This window comes from Zootoca vivipara, chromosome 12, assembly GCF_965207765.1.
Source record: "Zootoca vivipara chromosome 12, rZooViv2.hap1.1, whole genome shotgun sequence".
In the NCBI taxonomy this organism is placed as follows: domain Eukaryota; kingdom Metazoa; phylum Chordata; class Lepidosauria; order Squamata; family Lacertidae; genus Zootoca; species Zootoca vivipara.
The window spans coordinates 18,465,818-18,491,843 of NC_142595.1; the positions used below are offsets into that span (position 1 = coordinate 18,465,818).

The 26,026-nt window shown below is 47.8% G+C and overlaps 2 protein-coding genes across 5 annotated transcripts in view; both read right to left on the reverse strand.

Annotated features, from left to right (window-relative positions):
* PDK2 (pyruvate dehydrogenase kinase 2) overlaps positions 1–4,146 on the reverse strand; it is a 31,053-nt gene extending 26,907 nt beyond the window's left edge. For all 4 annotated transcript variants that reach the window (XM_088655678.1, XM_035134352.3, XM_060281421.2 and 1 more), the window contains exon 1: positions 3,905–4,146. In XM_088655678.1, the coding sequence (XP_088511804.1) occupies positions 3,905–4,025 (121 nt within the window). In that variant the 5' untranslated portion in view covers positions 4,026–4,146. The remainder of the gene's footprint in view (positions 1–3,904) is intronic.
* Positions 4,147–7,745: 3,599 nt separating this feature from the next.
* ITGA3 (integrin subunit alpha 3) overlaps positions 7,746–26,026 on the reverse strand; it is a 94,757-nt gene continuing 76,476 nt past the window's right edge. The window contains exons 20-26 of the mRNA XM_060281422.2: positions 24,940–25,122; positions 24,175–24,291; positions 23,521–23,634; positions 21,407–21,505; positions 19,070–19,195; positions 16,226–16,387; positions 7,746–12,361 (exon numbers count right to left, since the gene is read on the reverse strand). Coding sequence (XP_060137405.2) covers positions 16,277–16,387; positions 19,070–19,195; positions 21,407–21,505; positions 23,521–23,634; positions 24,175–24,291; positions 24,940–25,122 — 750 coding nt within the window. The 3' untranslated portion in view covers positions 7,746–12,361; positions 16,226–16,276. The remainder of the gene's footprint in view (positions 12,362–16,225; positions 16,388–19,069; positions 19,196–21,406; positions 21,506–23,520; positions 23,635–24,174; positions 24,292–24,939; positions 25,123–26,026) is intronic.

The following is a 26,026-nucleotide window of genomic DNA, read 5'->3' on the forward strand; positions in this document are numbered from 1 at the left end:
TACCTACAGTGTTACAAGTGCAACATGCATGCATGCGCACACACAAATTATGTACTGTATCTTCCTTCACTGTCCCCTCCATGCTTATGATGACAAAGGTTCTCATCAGGGAAAGCTCAGGTTACCCTCTTAGTATTTAAGGTGTCTTAAGGGCTCTCTGTTGCTTTTGCTATGTTAGAGTAAGATAGCGAACACGGAATAAGCTAGCTGCGGAAATAGTATCGGGTTCTGCTCCTTGAGAGAAAGTTACTAGACCTCATGATTGTAGAGAGCTAACTGCAAAGAAAAGGGGGGCAAGTTTCTGGTCAAGATTTAGAAACCAAATGGTAGATTCAAGCAGTCAGGCACCAAAGTTTGTATAGCCACATACTTTGCCATCACAGCTGCCGACAAATCCATTCACCCAGCTGCTACTGCTCCATTCCTGGGGTGCATTTTCAACATCTGCTATGAATTACCTTGGATTTCAACGCTTTCTGTGTTCCCTTACTCAATGGGCAAGAAAACCACTTCCTGGGGTGGATGAAAGCGCAGGAACGGAGGAAAAACAGCACAATCCTAACCACATCTACTCAGAAGTAAGTCTTCAGTTCAAAGGATCTTAAAAGGTAAAGGACCCTTGATAGTTAAGTCCAGTCGCGGACGACTCTGGGGTTGCAGCACTCATCTTGCTTTACTGGCCGAGGGAGCCAGCGTTTGTCCGCAGACAGTTTTTGCAGGTCATGTGGCTAGCATGACTAAGACGCTTCCACAACAGAACACCAAAAGCAGAGCAGCGCACAGAAACGCCGTTTACCTTCCCGCCGGAGCAGTACCTATTTATCTAGTGTTGGTATGCTTTCAAACTGCTAGGTTGGCAGGAGCTGGGACTGAGCAACAGGAGCTCACCCCGTCGCGGGGATTCGAACCGCCAACCTTCCAATTGGCAAGCCCAAGAAGCTCAGTGGTTTTTAGACCACAGTGCCACCCGCGTCCCTTTCAAAGGATCTTACTCCCAGGCAAATGAATTAGCATAGCAGGCCTTAATCCCTCACATGCTACTGCTGGAATTTGTTTTCGGTGCACAGCTTAACCTTGAAATCCAAGGTGGTTTTTTTTTAAAAAAAAAAAAACCCTGCTTATTTTACAAAATTCCTGAGCGCTTAAAAACAGCAACCAGAAACCACTATAATGCATTCGTTAGAAGCACAAGGGGGGGGGAACCAGCTTTCCTAAAACAAATACAGGGTCGGTTGGTGTTATTTCCAAGCCCTGCCACCTCTGAATTCTATAAATCAAACCGTATGGAAACAGGGCAGTACCTCTACTAACAGGAGGAAGGTCTGCGGACAGCAGAGACATGATGTGTTTATTACTGAAGCAGATGTGTGGAAGCAATTTATGCTGTCAAAAAGAGGAGGAAAGAACCCAAGGTGAGAGCGTTGGGCAAGGACAGGGAAACAGGGAGCTGTTCAGCAAACAGAGGAGACAGAAAAGCCAGCAGAGGATGTAGGAGAAGGCAAGCTGGGCCACGTACATCCAAAGCTGCTTTGAGGTTTCACCCCCCACCCCTTCCATCCAAACTCTCCACCGAAGGAAACCTACACACAGGTCAAAGCACTAAGCTGCAAGCTGAGCTGTGCAAGCAACTGCTGGAAAGGGAGACAAGGAATCCATTGTGCATGTTTCTTTTTGCTGCCCGAGAAAAGAGTGCAGAGTTCTTTATTTAGCCCCACTGTTTTGAAAAGAGCGTCAGACACCATCCTCGCAGGCTTGGAATGAAGCACTGCAGGGAAAACGGAGGGAGGGGTGGAATCGGCGAGAAAAATCGGCAAGTGGGGCTAGGGGAGGTCTTGACGCCGAGGATCCCCCAATCAGCACCGCTTGTCCTTCATATCCTTCAGAGGGCATCACACAAAACTCCCCCCCCCCAACTCAGCAGCATAAAACCCAGAACGATGAGGCAAGGTCCTTGCAATTCACAAGAATCACTTCTGCCATCAGGGAACTTTGAAATATTGTCCATCCTGCCCCCTCCCTCCCATTCATCTCTGGTGTCCTTTCAAAAAAGCAGTGTGTCTGGGGAGATGTTAATCCAGGTGGACAAGCGAGCAAATCCTGGCAAAAGGGGCACTGTGGGGAACATAACTTTAAAAGTTGTACCTGCCCAGATTTAGTCCAGGTGTTTGGCTTGCAACCTTGTAGATAGAGGGACACGGTGACGCTGTCACCATTCAGATTTGGGTCATTTACCAGCATTGGAAATATATGGCAAAGAGGCTAGCCCCCTGCAGGTAAAACTGCTCAACCAAATGTCAGTTTGTTTTGAGTAAGGGGCTTAATGCAACAATTCCCTAGCTCAAATATATACATATTTAGCTCCCAGGAAAAACTGGTCCCGCATTTAAGCAGAGCCTTCTGCACATCCCTGATCTCTCAGAACCATGGCAATGGATTAGTAAGAAAAGGCACAAGAATTCTATACCAAACAGAATGTTTATGGGCAGAAACTGGAACGATGCAGACCCCTTTTAGGGGTTCCCACATTTATCTGAGATACACAGGACATATTTACTTATGGAACTGCACTCTGTGACTTGTGGAAGCACAGAGATCAGCCTGAAGTATCTAGTTGTGGAAATGGGTGTGGAGGAAGAGATTTACTGGACTGCATGGGAGGCAAAGAACAGGCTAAAATTGAGGAAAATTGGGTGGCGGTGGGGAGTTGCATGTGCATAGGAATGTTTAGCTACTTAAATAATCTTTTTACTGGAGATGTCATTGAACCCGAGACCTTCTGCACACAAAGTGAGCTATGCCCCCACTCTTCTCTCTCACACACACATGCGCAAACAAACAAAAGGAAAGATCACCTGTTCAGGCTGTGGGACATTCCTCCACAGATAAATAGGAAATGCTGTTCCGAGAGCCAGATTAAAGTGTCACGGTATATTTACGCAGAGGTCATCTCATGATTCACCTGGTTACACTGAACTGTTTGGTTGGGTGGGTGGGTGTGCCTGATCCACAACTGATCTACCAGGTCGCAATTCTGTAAGCAAACTGACCTGGCAGCCAATTCCACTCAACTCCACAGGACTTGCTTCTACGCACACATGCACAAGACCACCACCCTGTCAAACCTGTTAAGGTACCAGGGACTTAAAATAACTGAAACAGAATAACTCAACTTTGATGAAGTCCCAAGCGCAGGGGATGGACTTAACAAGGTTAGGGAGGCAAAAGAAGCGGGTCTTTAATCCAGTTTAGCTGGGCGCAGGAGGGTGGGGGGGCAGCCGGTTCTCGCTCCCCTAGATCAGTGTTTCCCAACCTTGTGCCTCCAGCTGTTTTCGGACTACAATTCCCATCATTCCTGACCACTGGTCTTGCTAGCTAGGGATGATGGGAGTTGTAGTCCCAAAACATCTGGAGGCAAAAGGTTGGGAAACACTGCCCTAGGTCATGCATATTATCCCACTCCCCTCCCTACAAAACACCCAAGGCAGCTAAGAAAAACAACGCAGCAACCAGTGGCTACAACTCTACGCGCAAGTCCCCACCCCGCTCAAATCAGGTCTTGCTTCTGAGTGCACTCGCAAAACAGGAATGTGCTCCAAAACTCCCCCTCTCTTTTAATTCACCATTAATAAAAACAGAAACCTAGGGAGCAGAAGCAAAGCAGGAACGCAACCAAAGCTTCCCACCCGTTTTGTTTACCATTAAAAAAAACTTCTTGTTTGTCGCTGTTGTTTAAATAGCAACAGAGCAGATGCAAATAGATTTAAAGCGGATTGACTTGTTACTTTTTGGAGATAGCAGGGAGACCCCGCTGGTGGCCTGCCTTGTCGGGAGAGCAGCCTTGCGAGAAGCCCGGCAATGCGCCTCTTTCCCCCGCCTGCCTGCCTCCCTCTGCCCGTCCACGCACCGAAGTCCAGGAACTGCTTCATGGAAAGCGGCGACGGCGAGAACTTGCTGAAGTGCTCGATGTACTTGGGCGCCCCGGCCAGCGACGAATGGCCCTTCAGCAGACACCGAAGGAGGCGCATCGCGGCGGCGGCGGCTGCACTGGCACCAGCCAGGCCCCGGCAGGCCAACTCAGCGGCCCTCCGCCTGCAAGATCCGACCCACCACCGTACCCTCAGGCGGCTCGGCGAGCGACTGGCAACAGCGCTGGAGGAGCCGCCAACCCCGGAAAGGCACAGCCCCGCCCTCTCCCGCTCCCGGCCAATCCGAGGCGGGGGCCCGCCCACCTACTCCGACGGGCGGCCGCGGCGTAAAAAAACAAGACGTGGCCGGCCAATGGGAAGGTGCTCGGCACCACGTGGAAAAGCAAGGGGGACACGCCCATTTAACCCTTCCTTTCTCTGTCTGTTATTGTTGCCGTCGTCGTAATATACGATTCTAGAAATCGTCGGATTTGTAATTGCATTTTCATCGCTTCTTACATTTATTATATTCAGGGCTGGATTGGGCTTTGATGAGGCCCTAAGGTAATGGGGCCCTTTATATGTCCAGCTGTTCATGGTCAACAACAAATTGTCGCTGTTTTTTGTGTGTTGAATATATGCTATATGGTAATTTATGGACCTCATAGGTATCTCAAGCCATTTGCACATGCAGAGAATGTAGGCACCCTATATATAGAAATGAGCAAACCAGTGATATTTTAGGGAGCAAGCTAGTAGGCAGGGCCCATGATTTAGGAGCCTACACAACACAAAACACTGTTGCTGTATGTAGGTTTTATTTTACAGTACTTGCTTTTTATCTTATATTTTGGAAATGTACATCCAGGTTTTTCTTCCTTTAAATTTTTTTTGGGGGGGGGGGCAAGAGAGTGGGGCCCTGAACTATAGCACCTTGTTTAGCTTATAGTGTATGTAAATCCAGCACTGATTATATTGTTTGCATTTTATGGAATTACAAATTGAATTCCAAAGAACTCAGATTGTAAGTGTTCTTGGCCAACACTCTATGGACCACTTGAATGTAACTTGAGGAACATTGCTGGGCTGTGGACCGCGGTTTGGGAACCCACCTGGGCGAGATAATTTTGCAGACTGGTAATTTTTGAAAGCTTATTTGCTAAGGCCGGGCAAGAGCTCCGTCTCGGTCACAGATCGCCTGCCCAAGAGAAATACCAGCTTTGCTATTGATAAGCGAAAGCTTTGTAAGTGCACTTGCGAAGGCTGCCATAATAGAATCATAGAAGAGTTGGAAGGAACCCTGAGGACCGTCTCATCCAACCCACTGCAATGCAGGAATATGCAGCTGTTGCCCCATACAGGGATTGAACCTGCAACCTTGGCGTTATCAGCACCATACTCTAACCAAGTGAGCTAGAAACTAGGAAGACTGGGTGCATTCGTAGCTTTTCTGTTCTGCTTCTCCAAAGCAAAAAGCAGCTTCCAGAATAGAATACTATATTACGTACAAACTGATAATTAATAAATAAATGATTAATCGTTAAGGTTTAGCGAGAGTTACTTCTGAGAAAAACACAGACCTGATTGGGCTGAGTGTGAGCTCCTTCTTTCCTCTTAGTTTACCAAACTTTCTCCTGCTCTTCCTCTTCCCACCTCTGATAAATCCATGGCGCTTTGTGGCTCACAAGACTATCCATTCACTGATGTCAAGTGATTTTTCATTAATTACACTTCCCTTTGGTCAGAGCTCACATGTTCCAACTCCTTTGCTATTTGAGTAGTGTCCCCTTTATTTCTGCTCATGAGGCTGGTGGCTTGCTGTGTTGCAAGCTGTCTCCTGGAGGGGGCTGGACTAGATCAGGGGTCAGCAAACTTTTTCAGCCGGGGGCCGGTCCACTGTCCCTCAGACCTTGTGGGGGGCCCGGACTATATTTTGAAGAAAAATATGAACGAATTCCTATGCCCCACAAATAACCCAGAGATGCATTTTAAATAAAAGGACACATTCTACTCATGTAAAAACATGCTGATTCCCGGACCCTCCACCGGCTGGATTTAGAAAGCAATTGGGCCACATCCGGCCCCTGGGCCTTAGTTTGGAGACCCCTAGACTAGATGATCCTCATGGACCCTTCCAACTCTAAGATTCTACGATTCTATTTGTGAAACCCGGCGTGTATGGGAAGACTACAATGAATGAGAAAAATTGTGCTAACTTCTGTTCGTGCAATAAGTCCACATTACTTCAACACCCTTTGGCTTACGGCTGTCTCTGGCATTCTTTAATCACATATAGCTGGGCCATTACATATAAAACCTAATGTAACATCAAAAACAGGGGACTTCTCTCCTTTGTATACAGTGGTACCTCTACTTACGAATAACTCTACTTACAAATGTTTCTACTTACGAACGGAGCTCCGTCCACCATCTTGGATACAGTTTAGATAGGATTTTTTCTACTTATGAATTTTTAGATAGGGTTGCTTCGACTTACGATTTTTTTCTCCCAATGCATTCCTATGGGATTCGACTTACAATTTTTTTCGACTTACGAATGTGGGTTCGGATCGCATTAAATTCATAAGTAGATGTACCACTGTAATGTGGAATAATCCTCTTCTTAGGAATCGAACTCTTGACCCTTGACCAGACTTTTTAGAAACTACGCACCGATATCTAAAGTGAGAGACAAGCAGGCTTAAGTGCTAAAGGGACGTGGGTGACGCTGTGGTCTAAACCACTGAGCCTCTTGGGCTTGCCAATCGGAAGGTTGGTGGTTCGAATCCTCACGATAGGATGAGCTCCTGTTGCTCTGTCCCAGCTCCTGCCAACCTAGCAGTTTGAAAGTACGCCAGTGGTACTCCGGCGGGAGGTAAACGGCGTTTCCATGCATTCTGTTTTCTGTCAGTGTCCCATTGCGCCAGAAGTGGTTTAGTCATGCTGGCCACATGACCCATAAAGCTGTCTGTGGACAAATGCCGGCTCCCTCAGCCTGAAAGCGAGATGAGCGCCGCAACCCTATAGTCGCCTTTGACTGGACTTAACCTTCCAGGGGTCCTTTACCTTTTTTAACCTACATGCTACATTTCCCAGATGTACAGGGAGAGTCAGGATTGTTTACCCTGGTTCTATTGGTTACCCTGAGGGCAACCAAAATGGTCAAAGGCCTGGAAACAATGCCTTATGAGGAACGGCTTAGGGAGCTGGGTATGTTTAGCCTGGAGAAGAGAAGGTTAAGGGGTGATATGATAGCCATGTTCAAATATATAAAAGGATGTCATATAGAGGAGGGAGAAAGGTTGTTTTCTGCTGCTCCAGAGAAGCGGACACGGAGCAATGGATTCAAACTACAAGAAAAAAGATTCCACCTAAACATTAGGAAGAACTTCCTGACAGTAAGAGCTGTTCGACAGTGGAATTTGCTGCCAAGAAGTGTGGTGGAGTCTCCTTCTTTGGAGGTCTTTAAGCAGAGGCTTGACAGGCATATGTCAAGAATGCTTTGATGGTGTTTCCTGCTTGGCAGGGGGTTGGACTGGATGGCCCTTGTGGTCTCTTCCAACTCTATGATTCTATTCGAACTGGGTGTGATGGCTGGGCTATATGGGTTGGCTAAGCCCTTTGTCCAAATTGTTTTCTCACTGGGAGCCCCTGTTTAGAGGCGACCAACTCAGGTCTGGGGTGTTATCCTGCGTTCATGGAATACCTCAAGCCATCGCCAGCAAAGCCACACTTTTTCAGCAGACTCTGCCCTCCTTTGAATGCGCAAACATAAATCAGAGGCTGCTGAAGTGAGCTTGGGGATTCTCATTCATTAAAACAAAAACCTGAAGCCGCAAGTTACAAATCAGAGTCATTTTTTTATTCATAAAATAAAATAGCCACTCAAGCTTATTTACAACCAAGGCACAATGATTCCAGACCTCCAGTACCATAAACAGTGGTAAATTCCAGTGAGCAACAAATATATATATATATATTTATATACACATAGCTATAGTTAAGTACATTTTTAATAATTTAATATACAGCTGGGAGATGAGGAGGGAGGGCAGAGGGGGTGTGCTCATTCTCTGATATTCAACACAACCGTAGTTTCCTGAACTGTGATGTGTGGAAGGGAATATTTCAGATTTTCTCCCTCCTTTTTTTGCAGCCCAGATCAGTAGTGTCCATTGGCGCCAACCACACTTGTAAAACAGTAAGGAACTGTGTCTTACGAACAGGTCAACACACTGGATATTTAGATATGAAACCTGAAAAGCGAAACATGCTTTTATAAAGAACCCCAAATCCAGCTACAGTAAGTTCTCTGAGTCAGACATGGGTAAGGGATGTTTTGAAATGAAACCATCGCAGACTGAACTGCCACGAGCACCTACTTCTTGGGAAGACGGGCGGCTGTGCTGGCCAATCGCATAAGCAGTTGCCCTCAAACCCCACCCCTTTCTTATGTGGAACGTGGAACACACGAGGCCAACTTTTCCTCAAGATTCAAAATGGCGGCTGGGCAATGGGGGAGAAGCGGGGAGCAAGTCTCGTTCTGCCTTGCTGTATTCCACTGAAATGCAGACTTGTCCCTACCATCCCATCCTCCCCCTCCCCTAAGCGCTGAATAATGTCTGAAACAGGAGCTTTAAGCCTGCCCACTCTTGGCACTCACAAACGCCCCATCCCCATGAACTGGCTGCAGCTGGTCAGTTTTGAGAGAGAGAGACATCATTATTACACTAACACACCTTCCAGGGCCAATTGTTTTGGCCAAGACCAGGCATAGGCAACCTTGGCTCTCCAGATGTTTTGGAACTACAACTCCCATGATCCCTGACCACTGGCCCTGTTAGCTAGGGATCATGGGAGTTCCAAAACATCCGGAGAGCCAAGGTTTGCCTATGCCTAGCCAAGACAATCAGCATCCTGGGACAGCTAGTGCCTCAGAAGGGCCCATTAATGACATTTCCTCTGGAACTCTTCATTAAAGAAAAAGAAAACCCGCCCAGGTGTTCAAAGCAGGTCTAGTTTCCATTTACACTTCCCATAATATTCATGGCATTGTGTTCCTATGAGGCACTGTGAGGAATTCAGTTGGTGGGTAGACCCAGCTCCCCATATTACTTGTAGCGCAGTCGCCCGGAAGTAAACCAGGGGTGGGCAACTTCCTGGGCCTAACTAGGTCCAGCACGGGTCCCAATTTGGCCTCCAAAACATGCCCACCAGCCGCACCCCTGAGGTTGTAACAGAGGTGCATTGAAGTGTGCTCCCAGTTGCTCCTTGGTAAGGGGTGGTTGCTGCCGGCACCGATCAGCTGACAGGTGCTGAGTTAAAATGCACTGGGAACAGCTTTGCTGCAAGGCTTGCTAGGTGCGACTGACCAAGCTAGGTGCGACTCCACAACACAGCAGATCCCTGCGGGAAGCATGGCTTGAAACCAGCTGATCAGCTGTGATGTCAAGCCCTGTTTGGGTTTTCCTCGGCAGTGCGGCTCGAACGCAAGCCATGCTACGAAGGAAAAGCAGGTCCCCCGATGCCATGGTGATATCAGGTGAGTGGCAGGCAAGCGGCCTCGCCCACCTGTCTGAGTGGGCTGGCGGGAGTGGGGGAACCCAGGATCTGGTCTGCTGGCTTGAGAATAATCCCTGCTCCAGAGGTAAGCCAACTGGGGCTCGCAGATCGCGGAGAGAACCCACCACAGACTACATTGCCCAGGGCCTCCTCAGACACCAAGCCGGCCCTGCATAGAGCCCGGGCATTCCCTGGCATTCCCCAAAGTGCAGAAAGTGGCTTTCACATCTTTTCCGACAGAATGAGCAGAAAGGGGTTTTGAAAGGAATCGTTATAATATTTCTGCCCGCTCCCCGCATTTCAAGCTCAGAAGTCTCCTTTGCGCTCCTTAAGAAGCTGGACCACAGTGAGTAGTAAAAACCGCTTTCTCTCTCTCTCTGAAGAATCGTGGAGGAGATACAAGAAACGACACAGTGGCTAAAAAAGGATCAGTAGTTTTTGGCATAGTCAGAGCTCCAGTGACAATACATCCAGTGTTTTTACGGTATAGCAATATGGGGTTGGGGAAGGAGACGGCTGAAGCCATAGCACGGTGACTGAAGGCCGTTCAAGCTTCTCTCCAAATTATGCTTAGTCTAGGGTCGTTCCCACATTACATCCAACAAGTGTACAATCTGTGTACATAAGTAGCTGATTTGTACGTTTGTAGTTACTCACATTCAGTAAGTGTAAGTCTATCATTGGAGCCAACTCCTAGGGGCTTCGGTCCCCACAATAAAATGTTTGAGGGGTTCTGGCCCCCGCCAAGTTGATTGGCATCCCCATTCAAATGAGGTGTGCGCACTGCATCATATGATCAATTATGCAGGGCGGGGTTTACCTGGGTGCCCACAATATTGTATTCAAGTTGGCACCCCCCTGCAGTTTATGCGTGCAACAGCTGAGCTGTACAAATCAACAAGTTGTGTCCGGTCTTTCACACAAACACTTGTACATGTGCCGAGATGGCTTGTGTTCAGTGTAATGTCTATAACAAGGCCCTGGGGGGGGGGGTGTCGGAGGGAAGAGAATTAAGATAGATGGGTGTCATCTGTAGCAAGGCCTCAAAGGAAGGATGTCGGAATCCCTGGTTTCTCAGCGATTAAAAAAAAAAAGAACCAAAGGGGGGGAAAGAAAGTGTAAACATCAAAGATAATGCTACCGGCGAAAAGTACATGAAAGCTTGCTTGTACGCATCTGCAATAGCCAAGCTAACTCACACCATGGCACATGCAGTTGTCCATGCACAAGAGGTTTTGCACAAGTGTCTGCAGAAGGTGCCTGGTTCAACCCTCACCTCCAAGTGCAGCTGAGAAAGACAGCTGCTGCCAGTCAGTGTAGACAATGCAGACCTAGATAGACTGAGGATCTGACTCAATACAAGGCAGCTTCCTATGTTCCCAAAGTTTGCATGAGAGGAACCTTCTGGCTGCCCAGAGAACAGTTGGTAGAGCACGGGACTCTCAATCTCAAGGCCCCACACTGGGCAAAAGATTCCTGCACTGGAGGGGGTTGGACTAGATGACCCCCAGGGTCCCTTCCAATTCTACGATTCTATGAGACAGTCTCACCACTAAACTGGCATGACTCTGTAAGCTGCCGGGACGGGAGGCAGAAGCGTACCTGGGACCCCTTCCGCCCTCGACAAGGAGCTGTGTAGGCGTATCCGCTCGCCCCGCGAGAAAAAAGGAAATCACTTTAAAGCAATTGCCACATTAGAAATTACTACACAACCCAAGTACTCAAAAGCGTCTGGAGTGAGGGCAAGGCGAGGAGGAAGGGCAAAAATAATAATAACCGTAAGCCTTTGTTCTACAGTGCAAGAAGCATGGGGATTTTCTCCTGCGTCCGATCTCACCGCAACAGTGGCAGTGCGTCACACACGCGTCTAGTCTCGTAGGTGGTTTTTGCGGGGGGACCCTGGGCCTACATTCCTGGCGGGGGCTGCTTTCACCAGCCCCTAGGTACACCTCTGATGGGAGACTGCCTAAGAGCCATTCGGAAATTGCTCTGTGCCTTCTGGAGTATAAATGCAAGAAGCAGCCACCCTTGGGTGAAACAACAATGGCATCTGAGAAGCCACAACAACTTCAACACAGCCGACTTGGGTAGATCTGTCCAGAATGAAGCTAAGATGATTGCCATACCTCACAGAAATGCAGTCTCCAGGACCCTGGTGGTAGTGGTGGTTGTTGTTGTTGTGGGTGGGGAAAATAAATAACTGGTGTAAGTGAAAAAGCTGCCCCTTTGAGCTTTGTATTTCAGGGGGTCAGGGTAAAGGGATTCAAGCCAAGGGGGTCAAATGCAGACCCTCAATACTTTCACCGGGACACAGCCTCCCCCAGCTCTGCTCAGCCCCCTTCCTGGCTGGCAGATGTCCTTGAACTGGGATGGAAAGTTAGGAGGGCTCATGGGCACACAAGCCTCCAGCTTTTGCGTGACTGGAATGCAGCCTGTTGTACAAAGGTGAGAACCGTCCATTTTTTGCCTCGGGCCCCACCAGGCTGCCTCACAAAGACTGAAAAAGCTTCTCCACCCTTCATCCCAGCAGCAGCACCTAGCAGGGAACATCCCCTCCCGAAGATTGCTGCGTCCGGAGAAAGCTCTTGGGTCGTGGTCACCGACCTGAGTCACGTAACTTAGACTTTCAATAGCAGTTTTGTAGTTGGTCCAATGCGAAGTCCAGAAGAGAGCAAAGCAGCTGGCGAGGGTGGGGTGGTGGTGGTGGAAGGTGGGGGAGAGGGAGGCAAGCATCAGTAGTAACTCCCCGTCTCCTGCCAGCTTGTGACCCACTGCTTCTTGTGCCTCGGTGCCAGGAAGCCGCCGGCCGGCTGGTAGCGCTCCTCCTGCCGGATCCGGATGGCGTGGTACTTGGGCATGATTCGGTAGTAGCGGGTCCGTTTGAAAAAGTTGCACTGCGTGGGAAGAGAAGGGGGGGGAGAGAGAGACGCATCAGTGAGAGGACACATTGACCGAAGTTGGGAATTTGAGCAAAGGGACACTACGGAGAATAGAGGCAGGGTGAAAGAGGAGGTGAGAGAGGAAGCGGGGAGATAACGGAGAAGGCCGGTTCATTGGACCAGGTTCCTGTGGTGGCTGAAAGGCTGAAAAGGCTCAACATCAGTTCCAAAATGGAGAAACTAGGGTCATGTACACACTCTACTCTGCCTCCAGGGTTTTGGGAAATGGTGTGCACACGGTATTCACCACAACATTTATCTATTTTGTCGGTTCTTATGAAAGGTTGCATTTTGATGTGTCCCTCCACCCCAAACCAAACTTCTGCCCCAAACGTGGGTGGCGCTGTGGTCTAAACCACTGAGCCTCTTGGGCTTGCCGATCAGAAGGTCGGCGCTTCGAATCCCTGCGATGGGGTGAGCTCCCGTTACTCGGTTCCAGCTTCTGCCAACCTAGCAGTTTGAAAGCACGCCAGTGCAAGTAGATAAATAGGTACCGCTGCGGCGGGAAGGTAAATGGCATTTCCGTGCACTCTGGTTTTTGTCACAGTGTCCCGTTGTGCCTAGGGTTGCCAGACTCAGTAGAGGACAGGACTTCTTTGCCCTGCTCTCTTGAGTCTGGAAACCTTAAAGAGAAACCAGCAGACCCTTTGTTTAATTTCCAAGCAAAGGGTCTGCTGGTTTCTCTTTAAGGTTTCCAGACTCAAAAGAGAGCAGGGCAATTAAAGGCACAGAAGTCCTGTTCTCTATTGAGTCTGGCAACCCTAGTTGCGCCAGAAGCGGTTTAGTCATGCTGGCCGCATGACTCGGAAAGCTGTCTGTGGACAAACGCTGGCTCCCTTGGCCTGAAAGTGAGATGAGCACCGCAACCCAATAGTCGCCGTTGACTGGACTTAACTGTCCATGGGTCCTTTACCCCTTTTTTACCTTTAAACCAGCTTCAATCGAAATTGAGAAAAAGAATGATCTCATTATCCCCTCTCATGTTGGGAGTAGTTGTCTGCATAGACGGCCCTAAGGTAAGACTATTTTTGCAGCTTGGGGAGGAAAAGGGGGCAGTGACGTGGCCCGCCATGTTGTTTTCTGGGTGAGAGCCAACAAAATGGCAACTGGCAACCAAGAGGTTGGTTCGAAACTTGGTTCAAAGTTTTGCTAATTCTTTTTTATGTTGTCCCTCAGGGGTGGTGTGGCGAAGGCACAATGGATTAAACCGTTTAACACTGGGATTGGCCACTGATCTTTGACACCTGCCATGATTTTGTAGCACAAGTGTGTGTGTGTGTGTGTGTGTGTGCGTGCGTGTGTGTGTGTGTGTGTGTGTGTGTAGCAACTCAAAATATGTGAGGGTGAGCTGCCAATCTGGGTATATATTAGAGCACGGTTTCCCAAACCTGGGTCTCTAGCTGCTTCTGGACTACAATTCCCATCCTCCATGACCACTGGTCCTGCTAGCTAGGGGTGATGAGAGTTGTAGTCCAGAAACAGCTAGAGACCCAAGCTTGGGGAAACCCTGTATTAGAGCGTTTTCTAGACTGACTCCTGTATCAAAGTCAACCCCCGACAGTGTCGCCAACTCAGCACCACCTCAGAACTTGGAATGAATGGCCCAGTGAACGGAAGGAAGATTGAGAGTAAAGAGAGAGAAAGAGGAAAGTCCATTGTCAGAGTAGGAGGTGCCAGGTCAGAAGCCACCTGAAACGAAGGTGGTTCTTAAAGCCTAGGAAAAGAAACACATTTGGGTTAGTGAGACAGACAGATAAAACAAAGAGGCCAACAGACATGACACCTGGAACCTGAGGGGAGAGCATTAAGTGCAATGTGTGAGGAACATGCCTTGAAGAAAACTAAGAGAGGGAGAGGCTGCAATGCCTGGTGTTGAGAGGGCTGGTTTGGGAAATCTGGGCACCCAAGATGTTGGATGCTGGGAGAAATGTCCAGAGAATGGCTGAGGCCAGATGTGCTTCTCTGCCACCTGCAAATCCAGACTCTCATTTCAGGGTCCTTGACTTCAATAATCTGAGTTGGGAGGCGGGCATACCTGCCAAGTCTCCCGCTGAAAAATGCGGGATCAGCAGCGGCGCAGCACCGGAAGTTGCGTAGAAGTAACTTCCGAGGCCGCTCTCCCCATGTTCGGGCACCAGAAATCGGGCAGAGCGGCACCGGAAGTCGCTTCTACGCATACCCAGCGGCCATCTTGGTTGCGGCCACATGGCGGCGGCCATCTTGGTGACGGCCGCTGCCATGCGGCCACCACCAAGATGGCCGCTGGGCATGCGTAGAAGCGACTTTCGGTGCCGCTCTGCCCGATTTCCGGTGCCCACACATGGGAAGTGCAGCATCCAAAATGGAGGCTCCCTGGCAGGTAGGAAATCCGGGGGATTTCCGGGATTTTTCTCCATTCGGGAGAACAGCAGGAAACGGATTAAAATCCGGGGGTTTCCCGCGAAAAACGGGATACTTGGCAGCTAAGGAGGCAGGGCAGGAACAGGCAGAATTCTCTGCCCCATAGACAACAAGGGTAGGCTCTTGGTTTTCATATTGGGCACAGCCAATCCAGGGGCTTTGTACTACCTCCCAATCGCAAGGCTCCATGTTGCACAACCGCATTTCCTCCTGCGCCTAAAGAGGACTCTGAAGCAGAAGCACCCATAGTAGCTCATTAGAGTAGAGCCAGGGCTTAGGGCCCAGTCACACAGGAGAGTCATAAGCAGATTTCCTTTTTTTAAAAAAAAGCTTTAAAAAGAGGCAGGGGCACCTCTGAATTTGATCAAAGCAGCAGAGATGGGGGGATGCTTAACCATTCCTCCCTATACAGGGGCATAGTGTAGTGGGTGGCCAAGCCCCAGGCACACAATTTTGAAGGGGCACGAACCAGGCACCCCCACACCCATCCTGCCAAGCATAGCTGCCAAGTTATCCCGTTTTTTAAGGGATTTTCCCTTATGCTGAATAGGCTTCCTCGCGAGAAAAGGGAAAACTTGGCAGCTATGCTGCCCAGACACATCTGGGGGGGGTTGCTGTTCCCAGCTCCCCATTCTTCCCTGCCAACTGCTGGCGGTCTCTGGGCCCCAGCTTGGCCTGGCTGCTGCACCCCTGGCCAGTGCTTGCTTGCTCGGTGCACTCCCCAGACTGTGAGCGAGAGTGGATGGAGGGAGATGGGCAAGGGGCAACCCCAGCACAGCACAGCCTGGCGCTCCTCTCTGCGGATTCACCTGCCAAGGGCCACTTTGGCCAACTGGGCTCCCCCCCTGTGCAGGTGGGCAGGTGGTGAAGCACAGCCCTGCTTGCCCCCAGGTGGGGAGTGGCTAAGAATACTGATTATTGTGATTCTTAGTTGTGCTCTGTGATTGGAGCAGACGTAAGTTGGTCCTGTCTGTTCGTTCAAATGGGTCAGCGCTTAGTCCCATATACAGTCAAACTTCGGTTGTAGAACGTTATCCGTTCAGAATGCCCTTTCGACTTCTGAAACGTTCAACAACCGAGGCGCGGCTTCCGATTGGTTGCAAGAGCTTCCTGCACTCAAGCGGAAGCTGCGTCGGACGTTCGGGTTCCGAAAAGCGTTTGAAAACCGGAGCATTTACTTCCGGGGTTTTGCCGTCCGGGAGCCGAAACGTTCGAAAACGGTGCCGTTCGAGAACCGAGGTTTGACTGTAACTCAAGCAGTATAAGGTGCCCGTGTGACCAGTCCAAAGTCCAATTTCCCTGAACCAGCACTGGGACACAGCTCTCAACGCCAGGGTCTTATGGGAAGGATTAAGAAGTGGAGCAGTTGACAGAGACAGTGAACAAGAGGAGTAGACCTGCTGCAAGAGCTTGATTTACCAAGAGACAGGGCAAAGGGGTGGGCAGTTTCCCCTCCCCCTGAGACAGGAGCTAGTAGCTGTCGGTCAGCCGCTTAGTTTCAGATGGCTGGATCTTCATCATGGCTTTCTGGCCCTTGGCCTCGTACATGGCTCGTGTGCTTGCCCGCCGGAAGAAGCCGCACTATGAGGAAGCAGGGGGTCAAATGTCAAGCACAACAAGGAAACAATGTGCAATGGGTTGGTGGAGACAACCAGCTCAAGCGTTCCAGCCCCTTTGTTGCAAAGGATATAACTTTCAACATGCAGACGGGATTGGTCTCATTTTATTGCCAAGCACCAGGAGTGATAGTTTTGGGGGTTGCCAAATCCACACAATCTGGGGCTGCTGTGGGCTCCTCCGCAAAGCTACAATTCCAAGGCGAAAGAAATATCAAGCAGAATTGATAAGAATTGATGAGAAAATGGCAAATCTGGTGCCACAAAGGATGCCACACGCGATGGTCAAAACGTCAAGCATGCCCTTGAATTCACCTGCACAGAACTAAAGACCCATGCCACCCTCTTAAGAAAGGTGCAGGTATATTCACGACCCATCTTGCCTGTAGTGATCTTCCGGAGGAGAGCTTTCCCCAGCAGCCACTACAGGCAACCACAGTTGGAGAGCACTTCCAGGATTCCCTTTCTATATTTTGATCATCTTGGATGCTGAATTTGCAGCACACAAAGATACTAAGCCATAGGGAGGGGCAGGAAAACATCCTCTCGGGCAAGCGGTTGTTTTCCTGTGTTTAGTTGTCACTAGAGTAAGTGAGATACTCGTTGCCACTTTAGCTGTCCTGGTGAAACTCCCCACTTGAATATGGCCTGTTATTCCTGGGAGATGCAATGCAGAGTTGGAATGCAACACAGCACTAGTGGAGACTTAGCTTTGGAAGTGCTCTGCAAGCCCATGACTGCCTTCACATTTTTAATCTGCTTTTGGTACTCTAGGAACAGGAGGTGTGAATCCTTTTCTTTCTGGGAACCAATACAAGCGGAGGGAGGCTTGAAAACACACATTCCCTCAATGACAAGGTAATGGTTGGAGTTGCTCTGGGAAAAGGCTTGCGCCCCAGGAAGGTCACTTTGGCGCTGCTAACACAGCAGCTTGACTTCACCCCTGGAGGTGCACTCCATTGTCTCTTGAGACAGATGGATGCCAACAACTAAGGGATTTCTGAAAAGGGTCAGGCACACAGGCTCTATGCAGCATTCTCCAAGCACCAGCGAAGTAAACTGCTTAAGAACAAATTCAAATACCTGCTGGAAATGTAAAGAAAAAGAAGGTGCCTTTTATCATATGTGGTGGGCGTGTAAACTAATTAAAAATTTCTGGGAGATGATATATAATGAAATGAAAAAAAAAGTTTAAAATAACTTTTGCTAAAAAACCAGAAGCCATATTATTAGGAATTACAGGTACCAAGACACCAAAGGACAAAAAATGACTGTTTATGAACACGACAACAGCCGCACGGATGCTATTAGCCCAGAGATGGAAGGAAGAAACTACCCTGACCAGAGAAGAATGGCAAACCAAGTTGATGGACTATGCTGAAATGGCAAAACTAACTGGGAAGCTCAGAAATCAAGAGGACAAGAACTTAAAAAAAAAAAGAATGGGAAAAGTTTACCATCTATTTACAAGACCATTGTAGTAAGCAGGTTAAAACATTAGCAGGATTTTAACCACACGTAAATTAACGGAAAGTATGGATAATTTGGAAGGATAAAACTTGGGTAGTATTGATATGCAGTTGTAAATATTACCACTAGGACCCATGGAAGGGATGGGGGGAAGTCAAGATATTCAGAGCAATCTTGATATTTGGATCTTGAATTGTTTTTTGTTGTAGGTTTATATTTTTAAAAATCATATCTATCTACCTACCGTATCTATCTATCATCTATCTATCTATCTACAGTATCTATCTATCTATCTATCTATCTATCTATCTATCTATCTATCTATCTATCTATCTATCATCTATCTATCTATCATCTATCTATCTATCTATCTATCTATCTATCTATCTATCTATCTATCTATCAATGAGTTGGTGAAGGACCGACCATAATACAGATGACTATTGTTATCATCTTATCCTGAGGTATGGACCAAAGGACCCTAGATATTCAGCTGATGCCTTGGTTAATCAGGTTCTAAATATAGTTTCCTCCCATTCCAACCGCTTTCTCTATGGTGACAAAAACGGGTATAGCAAGCATCCCACAGATACACTGAGCTGTTTGGCTCTTCTCCAATATTAGCTGCACAAGCTAAATGCAAACACCCAAGTCAGAGCAGATTACATCGAAAAATATAAATAAAAAATTCCTTCCAGTAGCACCTTAGAGACCAACTAAGTTTGTCATTGGTATGAGCTTTCGTGTGCATGCACACTTCTTCAGACCAACACGGCTACCTACCTGTAAACAGATTACATCACTGCTGGATAAAGCTGGGGCGGGAGGCAGTTAACTTCTGCCTGGCCCATTTCAAACTGGCTTGGCTAGTTTGTTTGGTGTTTGTTTGTTTTTTTGTGACGTCTGAATGCCTGAACATTTTGTTCTCTAGCGAGGCCAGCCCGCCTATAGCATATTTATATCAGCCCCGGAAATACTGCTAAGGCATTTGAGCTTGCCACAGAAAATTGTGTGGGTTGTTGATTGTTTTCTTCTCTCTGCGGGTTGGCTGTGCAGAAGCAGTTTTGAGAGTGTCCCTCTACAAATACGGGCGCCAAGAGAGAGGAAAGGAAGGTGCTTCTGTTTCTAGCCTGTCACCCCTTGCTCCCCAATTTTAAAAAAAATCTCCTCTTCTCACCTTCCACAGCAGTAAAACGATGACGCCCAAAAGCAGAAGTCCGGCTGCTACGGCGACCAGCACCAGCCAGAGCTCAATCTCGGTCGGTTGCTCCTCGCTCAGCTCAGAGTCGATGGTCACCGAGAACTGAAGGAAGGGGCAAAAAGGGGAGAGCTGGGTTTGCCTCAAGGGAGGAAGGGCAGAAGGGAGGGGACACCGACTCAGTGCTGAATTTTTCAACTTTCAACTTCCCAAAACGAGGGGGTGTAACGTGACTTGGGAATTCGAAAGGTATTTTGGTTTAAATGAGTATAATTTACTTTTGCTTGGTAAGTAAAATGTGTGTCAAGTTGCACAGAAATCATTAAAAAGGATTGCCAAGTACGTGCAGTTATATGATGTACTGATATTATTATTTATTACTATTACTATTGTTTCGCATTACCTGAATTGTCAGAAGGGGAAATTCTTTGGTTTTCCTGAGAGCAGTTCACGTGCTTCTTTGTCAAATGTAGATTTACCAAGCTGATTGTTGCCCAATCATAAAAACAATGGCAGATTTGAATTCTTCATGCCCCCCCAAAATATAATTTTAGGTCGCCTCCCCACTGAAGAAATGTGCAAAAATTAAGTTTCACCCCCTAAAACGTCATCGACCTGGTGTGTGAAGATCAGCATGGCCACACCTGACGGAGAAAGGGGGGGGGTCAAATGCTCCCAGCTCAGACCTCGTATTCTCATCTGGGTTGATTAATTCATCAACATTGGGCAAAACATCCCATGCCTAGGCCTGAGTTTACAGATGGGGATTTGAGGGCAGCTTTGCTTTGAAAATAAATCGATTTCATTTGAATCCCTTCCAGTCGGGATTCAGGCCTCATCATGGGACTGAAACTGCCTTGGTCGCACTGGTCAATGATCTCCAGTGGGCTAGGGACAAAGGTGAGAGCTGTTTCCTAGTCCTGCTGGATCTCTCAGTGGCTTTTGACACCATCGACCATAACATCTTTCTGGACCGTCTAGAGGGCTTGGGAGCTAGGGGCACTGTCATACAGTGGTTCCGCTCCTTCCTCCCGAGCCGTGTTCAGAAAGTGGTGGGGGGGGTGAGTGTTCAGACCCCTGGGCTCTCGCTTGTGGGGTGCCTCAGGGTTCTGTCCTCTCCCCTATGCTTTTAACATCTACATGCAGCCGCTGGGAGAGATCATCAGGGGGTTTGGGCTGGGTGTTCATCAGTATGCGGATGATACCCAGCTCTACCTCTCTTTCAAATCAGAACCAGTGAAGGCGATGAAGGTCCTATGTGAGTGCCTGGAGGCGGTTGGTGGATGGATGGCGGCTAACAGATTGAGATTGAATCCCGACAAGACAGAACTACTGTTTGTGGGGGACAGGAGGCGGGCAGGTGTTGAGGATTCCCTGGTCCTGAATGGGGTAACTGTGCCCCTGAAGGACCAGGTGCGCAGCCTGGGAGTCATTTTGGACTCACAGCTGTCCATGGAGGCGCAGGTCAATTCTGTGTCCAGGGCAGCTGTTTATCAGCTCCATCTGGTATGCAGGCTGAGTCCCTACCTGCCTGCAGACTGTCTTGCCAGAGTGGTTCATGCTCTAGTTATTTCTTGCTTGGACTACTGCAATGCGCTCTACGTGGGGCTACCTTTGAAGGTGACCCAGAAACTACAACTAACCCAGAATGCGGCAGCTAGACTGGTGACTGGGAGCGGCCACCGAGACCACATAATACACGTCCTGAAAGACCTACATTGGCTCCCAGTACGTTTCCGAGCACATTTCAAAGTGTTGGTGCTGACCTTTAAAGCCCTAAACGGCCTCGGTCCAGTATACCTGAAGGAGCATCTCCTCCCCCATCGTTCTACCCGGACACTGAGGTCCAGCGCCGAGGGCCTTCTGGCAGTTCCCTCGCTACGAGAAGCTAAGTTACAGGGAACCAGGCAGAGGGCCTTCTCGGTAGTGGCACCCACGCTGTGGAATGCCCTCCCACCAGAGGTCAAAGAGAACAACAATTACCAGACCTTTAGAAGGCATCTCAAGGCAGCCCTGTTTAGGGAAGCTTTTAATGTTTGGTGGATTTCTGTATATTTTAATATTTTGTTGGAAGCCGCCCAGAGTGGCTGGGGGACCCGGCCAGATGGGCGGGGTATAAATATTATTATTATTATTATTATTATTATTATTATTATTATTATTATTATGAAAGCTGCTGCTCAAGAAGAACTGATGGAGTTTGCTAATTATGGGAGGGAGAGAGGAATGGAGACTGGGAGGCCTTCCATTGGAATTGATAGTTGGACCGCTGGACTTTCTGAAGTTGCCTCACCCAACAAATCCAGTCTCACTCACCCACACAGTGTCGTTTTTCATGTTGATGGTGGAGGAGTTTGTCCTGAGAAACAGCGTGGCTTTCCCATCCACCTTCACGCGGTCAAAGTTGTTGTAGTCCTACATTTCCATGGGGGGTGGATAGGAAAGAGCGAGCATATCAAAAAAGCAGCAACATAAACTCATTTCCCAATGTACTCCCACCCACTGAACACAGGAAGATGCCTTAGAATGAGAGACCCTTTCACTGAACATCCTGATTTGGTGATAAACAGCTGACTTGGAGGTTAGATTACATTCTGCCTTCATTGAGAAGGCAGAAAAAAATCATAAAATGTATAAAGTCAAAGATAATCAATGCTGGAGATGTCAGAAGGAAACAGGTACATTCCTACATGTATGGTGGTATTGTGCTAAGATAAAGCCTTTTTGGAGCGGGGTATTGGAAGAATACCAACCTAGCAGTTCGAAAGCATGTCAAAATGCAAGTAGATAAATAGGAACCGCTACAGCGGGAAGGTAAACGGCGTTTCCATGTGCTGCTCTGGTTTGCCAGAAGTGGCTTTGTCATGCTGGCCACATGACCTGGAAGCTATACGCCGGCTCCCTCGGCCAATAATGCGAGATGAGCGCGCAACCCCAGAGTCTGTCACGACTGGACCTAATGGTCAGGGGTCCCTTTACCTTTACCTTTATTGGAAGAATTAAAGAAAATATTCAAATATAATATTAGGAAAACTCCAGAATCTTTCATATTAGGAATGGTTGAAGAGGAAGTGGGAAAAAAGGATGAAAAGATATTTCTGTACTCAGTGGCGGCAGCAAGAATTTTGATCACTAAATTATGGAAAACCCAGGAAGTCCCTACTATTAGAGATTGGCAAGAGAAATTAATTAGCTATATTGATCTGGCCAAATTGACAAATTCGATAAGGGGTGGTTCAAGTAAAAAGTTTAATAATAATTGGGAAAAAATTGGAATATATTTGAAAGAACTTGTGTTTAAAATGAATATCTTGTAGAATTCCCAAGAGGAAAGTAAATGGATGCAGTAGGAAAGTTAAAAACTTTGAAGCCAGGGAGGAAGAGAAGGGGAAGTTGATCTGGATAAGAAGTTGTGAATATTGATATTGAAATGAAGACGTAGAAGTTAGATTGATAAATATGGTAGAAGATAGGGTAAGTTTTATTTCAATGTTTTGGATTTTTTATTCGTGTATTTCTTTTGTTGTGTATTTTTTGTTGGTATTTTAGTTGAATGTTTTGTTTTATATTTATTTTAAATTCAATAAAGGTTATTTTTTTAAAAAAGAGAGAGAGAGAGAGAGAGAGAAAATTGTTCCGGTTTGTTTACAGGGCGACCAGCGTCTGTCCTGCATTCAACCCAATTTGCTTTTATGAATCTTCCCATCCCATAATTCGTTCATCCCATACGTTTCCCAGTCACTTTCCAGGCCACAACAAGTCTCAGTTTGTGTGTTATTTCATAGTGGGTTTGTTGTACTAGGGAGAAGGGAGTCTTTTCAGCCACTTTAAATTGCAAAAAGGGGACATTCTGGAATGTTCCAGAACTGTCAGGGACCGTGCTGAGGAGGGTTGCACTGAAGAAGAATGGTGGGAGTCTCCCCCTCCCCTGATCATGCTCCTGCATCTTCCCAGGAGCAGGAGGACAGTCTAGATTAGGAACAGTGGTTTGCAGAGGGGCATAGTTCAGAAGGCAGAAGCTGGGAAATACCGGATGGGGAACAGCTAGGAGAAGAAACACTAGGAGAGAGATAGTTAACATATTCACAGTCCATACGCCGCCCCCAAACTCCCGGAGAGCTCAGAAAGTGTCAAAACAGAAAGCGCAGAGGCTACTAACTCAGATTACAAGACATAGAAGTGACGTACATTAATAGGGATGGGGTGTGTGTAATCCTTAATTGGGAGCCCTGCCATTTCTAGGGGTTGTGTTCTTTGTTCTCTCGCTGTGATTATTAAAGATTCTAACTGGTAAGACGTTCCTTTTATTTGATCTCTTATCAACTGCCACACGGTGGGGGGAGGAAGCCAATTCCCCAAAGCCTGACAAGAACACTCCCTCTCTCATTAACCAGAGAAAATTCTTGCAAGGGGACAGAATGAGCATCTACCTCGATGAATGTGCTGTTCCAGACCCGGGCACGAACCATCACATTTGTCACATCTGCTGCATCCCACAAGGGGCACTCGAACCAGACACAGCGACATGTTCCTTTGGAACAGCTCTGGAAACAAAGGAAGAGAGGGGAATGGATATTTCAGACAGGTGACAATCCCAGCCCTACCAGGAGATGACAGCGGGGATTGGGAATGGGAACATTCACTGAGCTACAGTCCAGGAAAACTACAAGTCTCTCCACACCACCAAGGACACTTTTGTACATGGGGATATAGTCCAATTGAAGATTATATTTGGAAATAGTCCAACGGTGAAAAGGGTGCCCAGATTCCTAGAACTACTATGCTATTTCCTGCCTGAGAAAATGTACCACTCCATCCAACCACTCATTGGCTAGGGTTGGATGAACATAACTTCATTTAATAAGCTGGCAAACAAGCCAGGAAGTCTTCAGCTAACCATGGTTTCTTGTACCGCCCAAGTGAGGAAACGATGGTTAATGACTTCAGAACAAACTGGGATACAAAGGCTTGTTTCTGAAGCTGTTTAACCATTTAACTAGCCGTTTCTTGGTTGGGACATACCTGCTCCTGAAAAGCCCTCCTGAGCAGAAGTGGAAATGACACAGGATGGCCAAAATGCTCACCAGTAATGTTTCTGACTTGGCTTTCTTGGAAGCTGGCAAGGTGACGGGAAGCTCATGCTTCGGAGATGCTTGCAGATCGCGCTTCCTCCGTGCTGAGGTCCTGCTCCAATCGTGTAGCTGGGAAAGCAAAAGAACTGGTCAGCTTTCTCTTCCTGGAAAAGCATGTGCTCAAGAAGACTATCCTCTCCTGTCGCACCCGTGCAACACACAACACAACTTGAGAACCACTGGTATAGCTAGTAAAGGCAAAGGATCCCTGGACGATTAAGTCCAGTCAAAGGTGACTATGGGGTTGCTGCGCTCATCTCACTTTCAGGCCAAGGGAGCTGGCGTTTGTCAGCTTTCTGAGTCATGTGGCCAGCATGATGAAACCGCTTCTGGCACAACGGGACACTGTGACGGAAACCAGAGCACACAGAAACACCATTTACCTTCCTACTGCAGTGGTCCCTATTTATCTACTTGCGCTGGTGTGCTTTCTAACTGCTAGGTTGGCAGGAGCTGGTACAGAGCAATGGGCGCTCACCCCATCATGGGGATTCGAACCGCCCACCTTCCAATCAGCAAGCCCAAGAGGCTCAGCGGTTTAGACCACAGCGCCACCTGCATCCCAGGTATAGCTAGTAGAAATAGCTACATACAGTACATGGTGGCAGGGCAAGGTAGAAGGTGTAGCCCACTGAAAAGGGTGCAAAGAAAAAGGAGTCAATGGAGAGAGAGAAAATGCAAAAGGGAGAAAGGGCTCGCACTGGAGATCAGACTCACTGTGAGGTTGCGGTTGTTGATGACTTCCCCGGGGGGTACACAGAGCCGACTCTCGTTCCCACTCCTTTTCACAAGGATCTGAGTTGGGTACAGCAGCCATTTCCCGTTGCTGGCCTCGTAAGGCCATTCGAAGCCCAGCGTGATTGTTCCAGAGGATCCTAAAGACTCGCCTTTCGTGGTCACCTGAAAGACAAAGGTCAGGTGACAAGCTGAAGCCCCTTTTATAAAACAAACTCGGTGTCAAGATTATTCTATTTTGGTGGAAAAGATAGTGTGTGTGTGTGTGTGTGTGGCAACAGCAGCCAGAATCCTGTACTCACAGAAATTGAAAGGAGGAGTACTAACCAAGGAGGAATAGCTTCAAAAGTGAATGGACTATCCAGAAATGGCAAAATTGACAGCCAAAATAAGAGATAAAAGAGACAAACATATTTGGGAAGACAAGGTGTAATAAATCAGTGCCAATACGCCAGTTTCAAAAAACAAGGTCAAGGTATAAGAGCACATAGGAATCTGCCTTATACTGAGCTGGTGGATCTACCGGTAGCTCAGTCGAGGCTGACTGGCACCCATTTTACAGGTTTTCAGACTGAGGTCTATCCTACCCCTACCTGGAGATGTCAAGGATTATTATTATTTTATTACTATTCATTAAATTTATATACCACCCTATATAGGTCGCAGGGCGGTTCCCAGAACCTGCATGTAGGACTGATCTACAACCACTGAGCTATTGCCCTTCCTCAAAGTATCTTGAAAGAACCAGATTTGGGAGTGGGGGGAATGTCAAGAATCCATTTCAACCAAGCAGTTTATTCTTCTGTTTCAGGCACAAATAGGAAGGGAAAGAGATCTTTTCAAATATTTGGCTTAACATTTTGCACTGGGAGAAATAAGCCGACACACATGCCCTTCAGCGACCCTCTGTCTTGTGCTTGTACTCTCAACTCTACAAATTAACAAATCACATTGGGATGGATTCAATCCTAGATTGTGTCTTAGTTGCTTTCAAGACAAGGGATCAATGGCCCCGTATGGAATCCTGCTCAAGTAAACAAGCTCATGTGGGTTTTTAATCAGAAGCAAT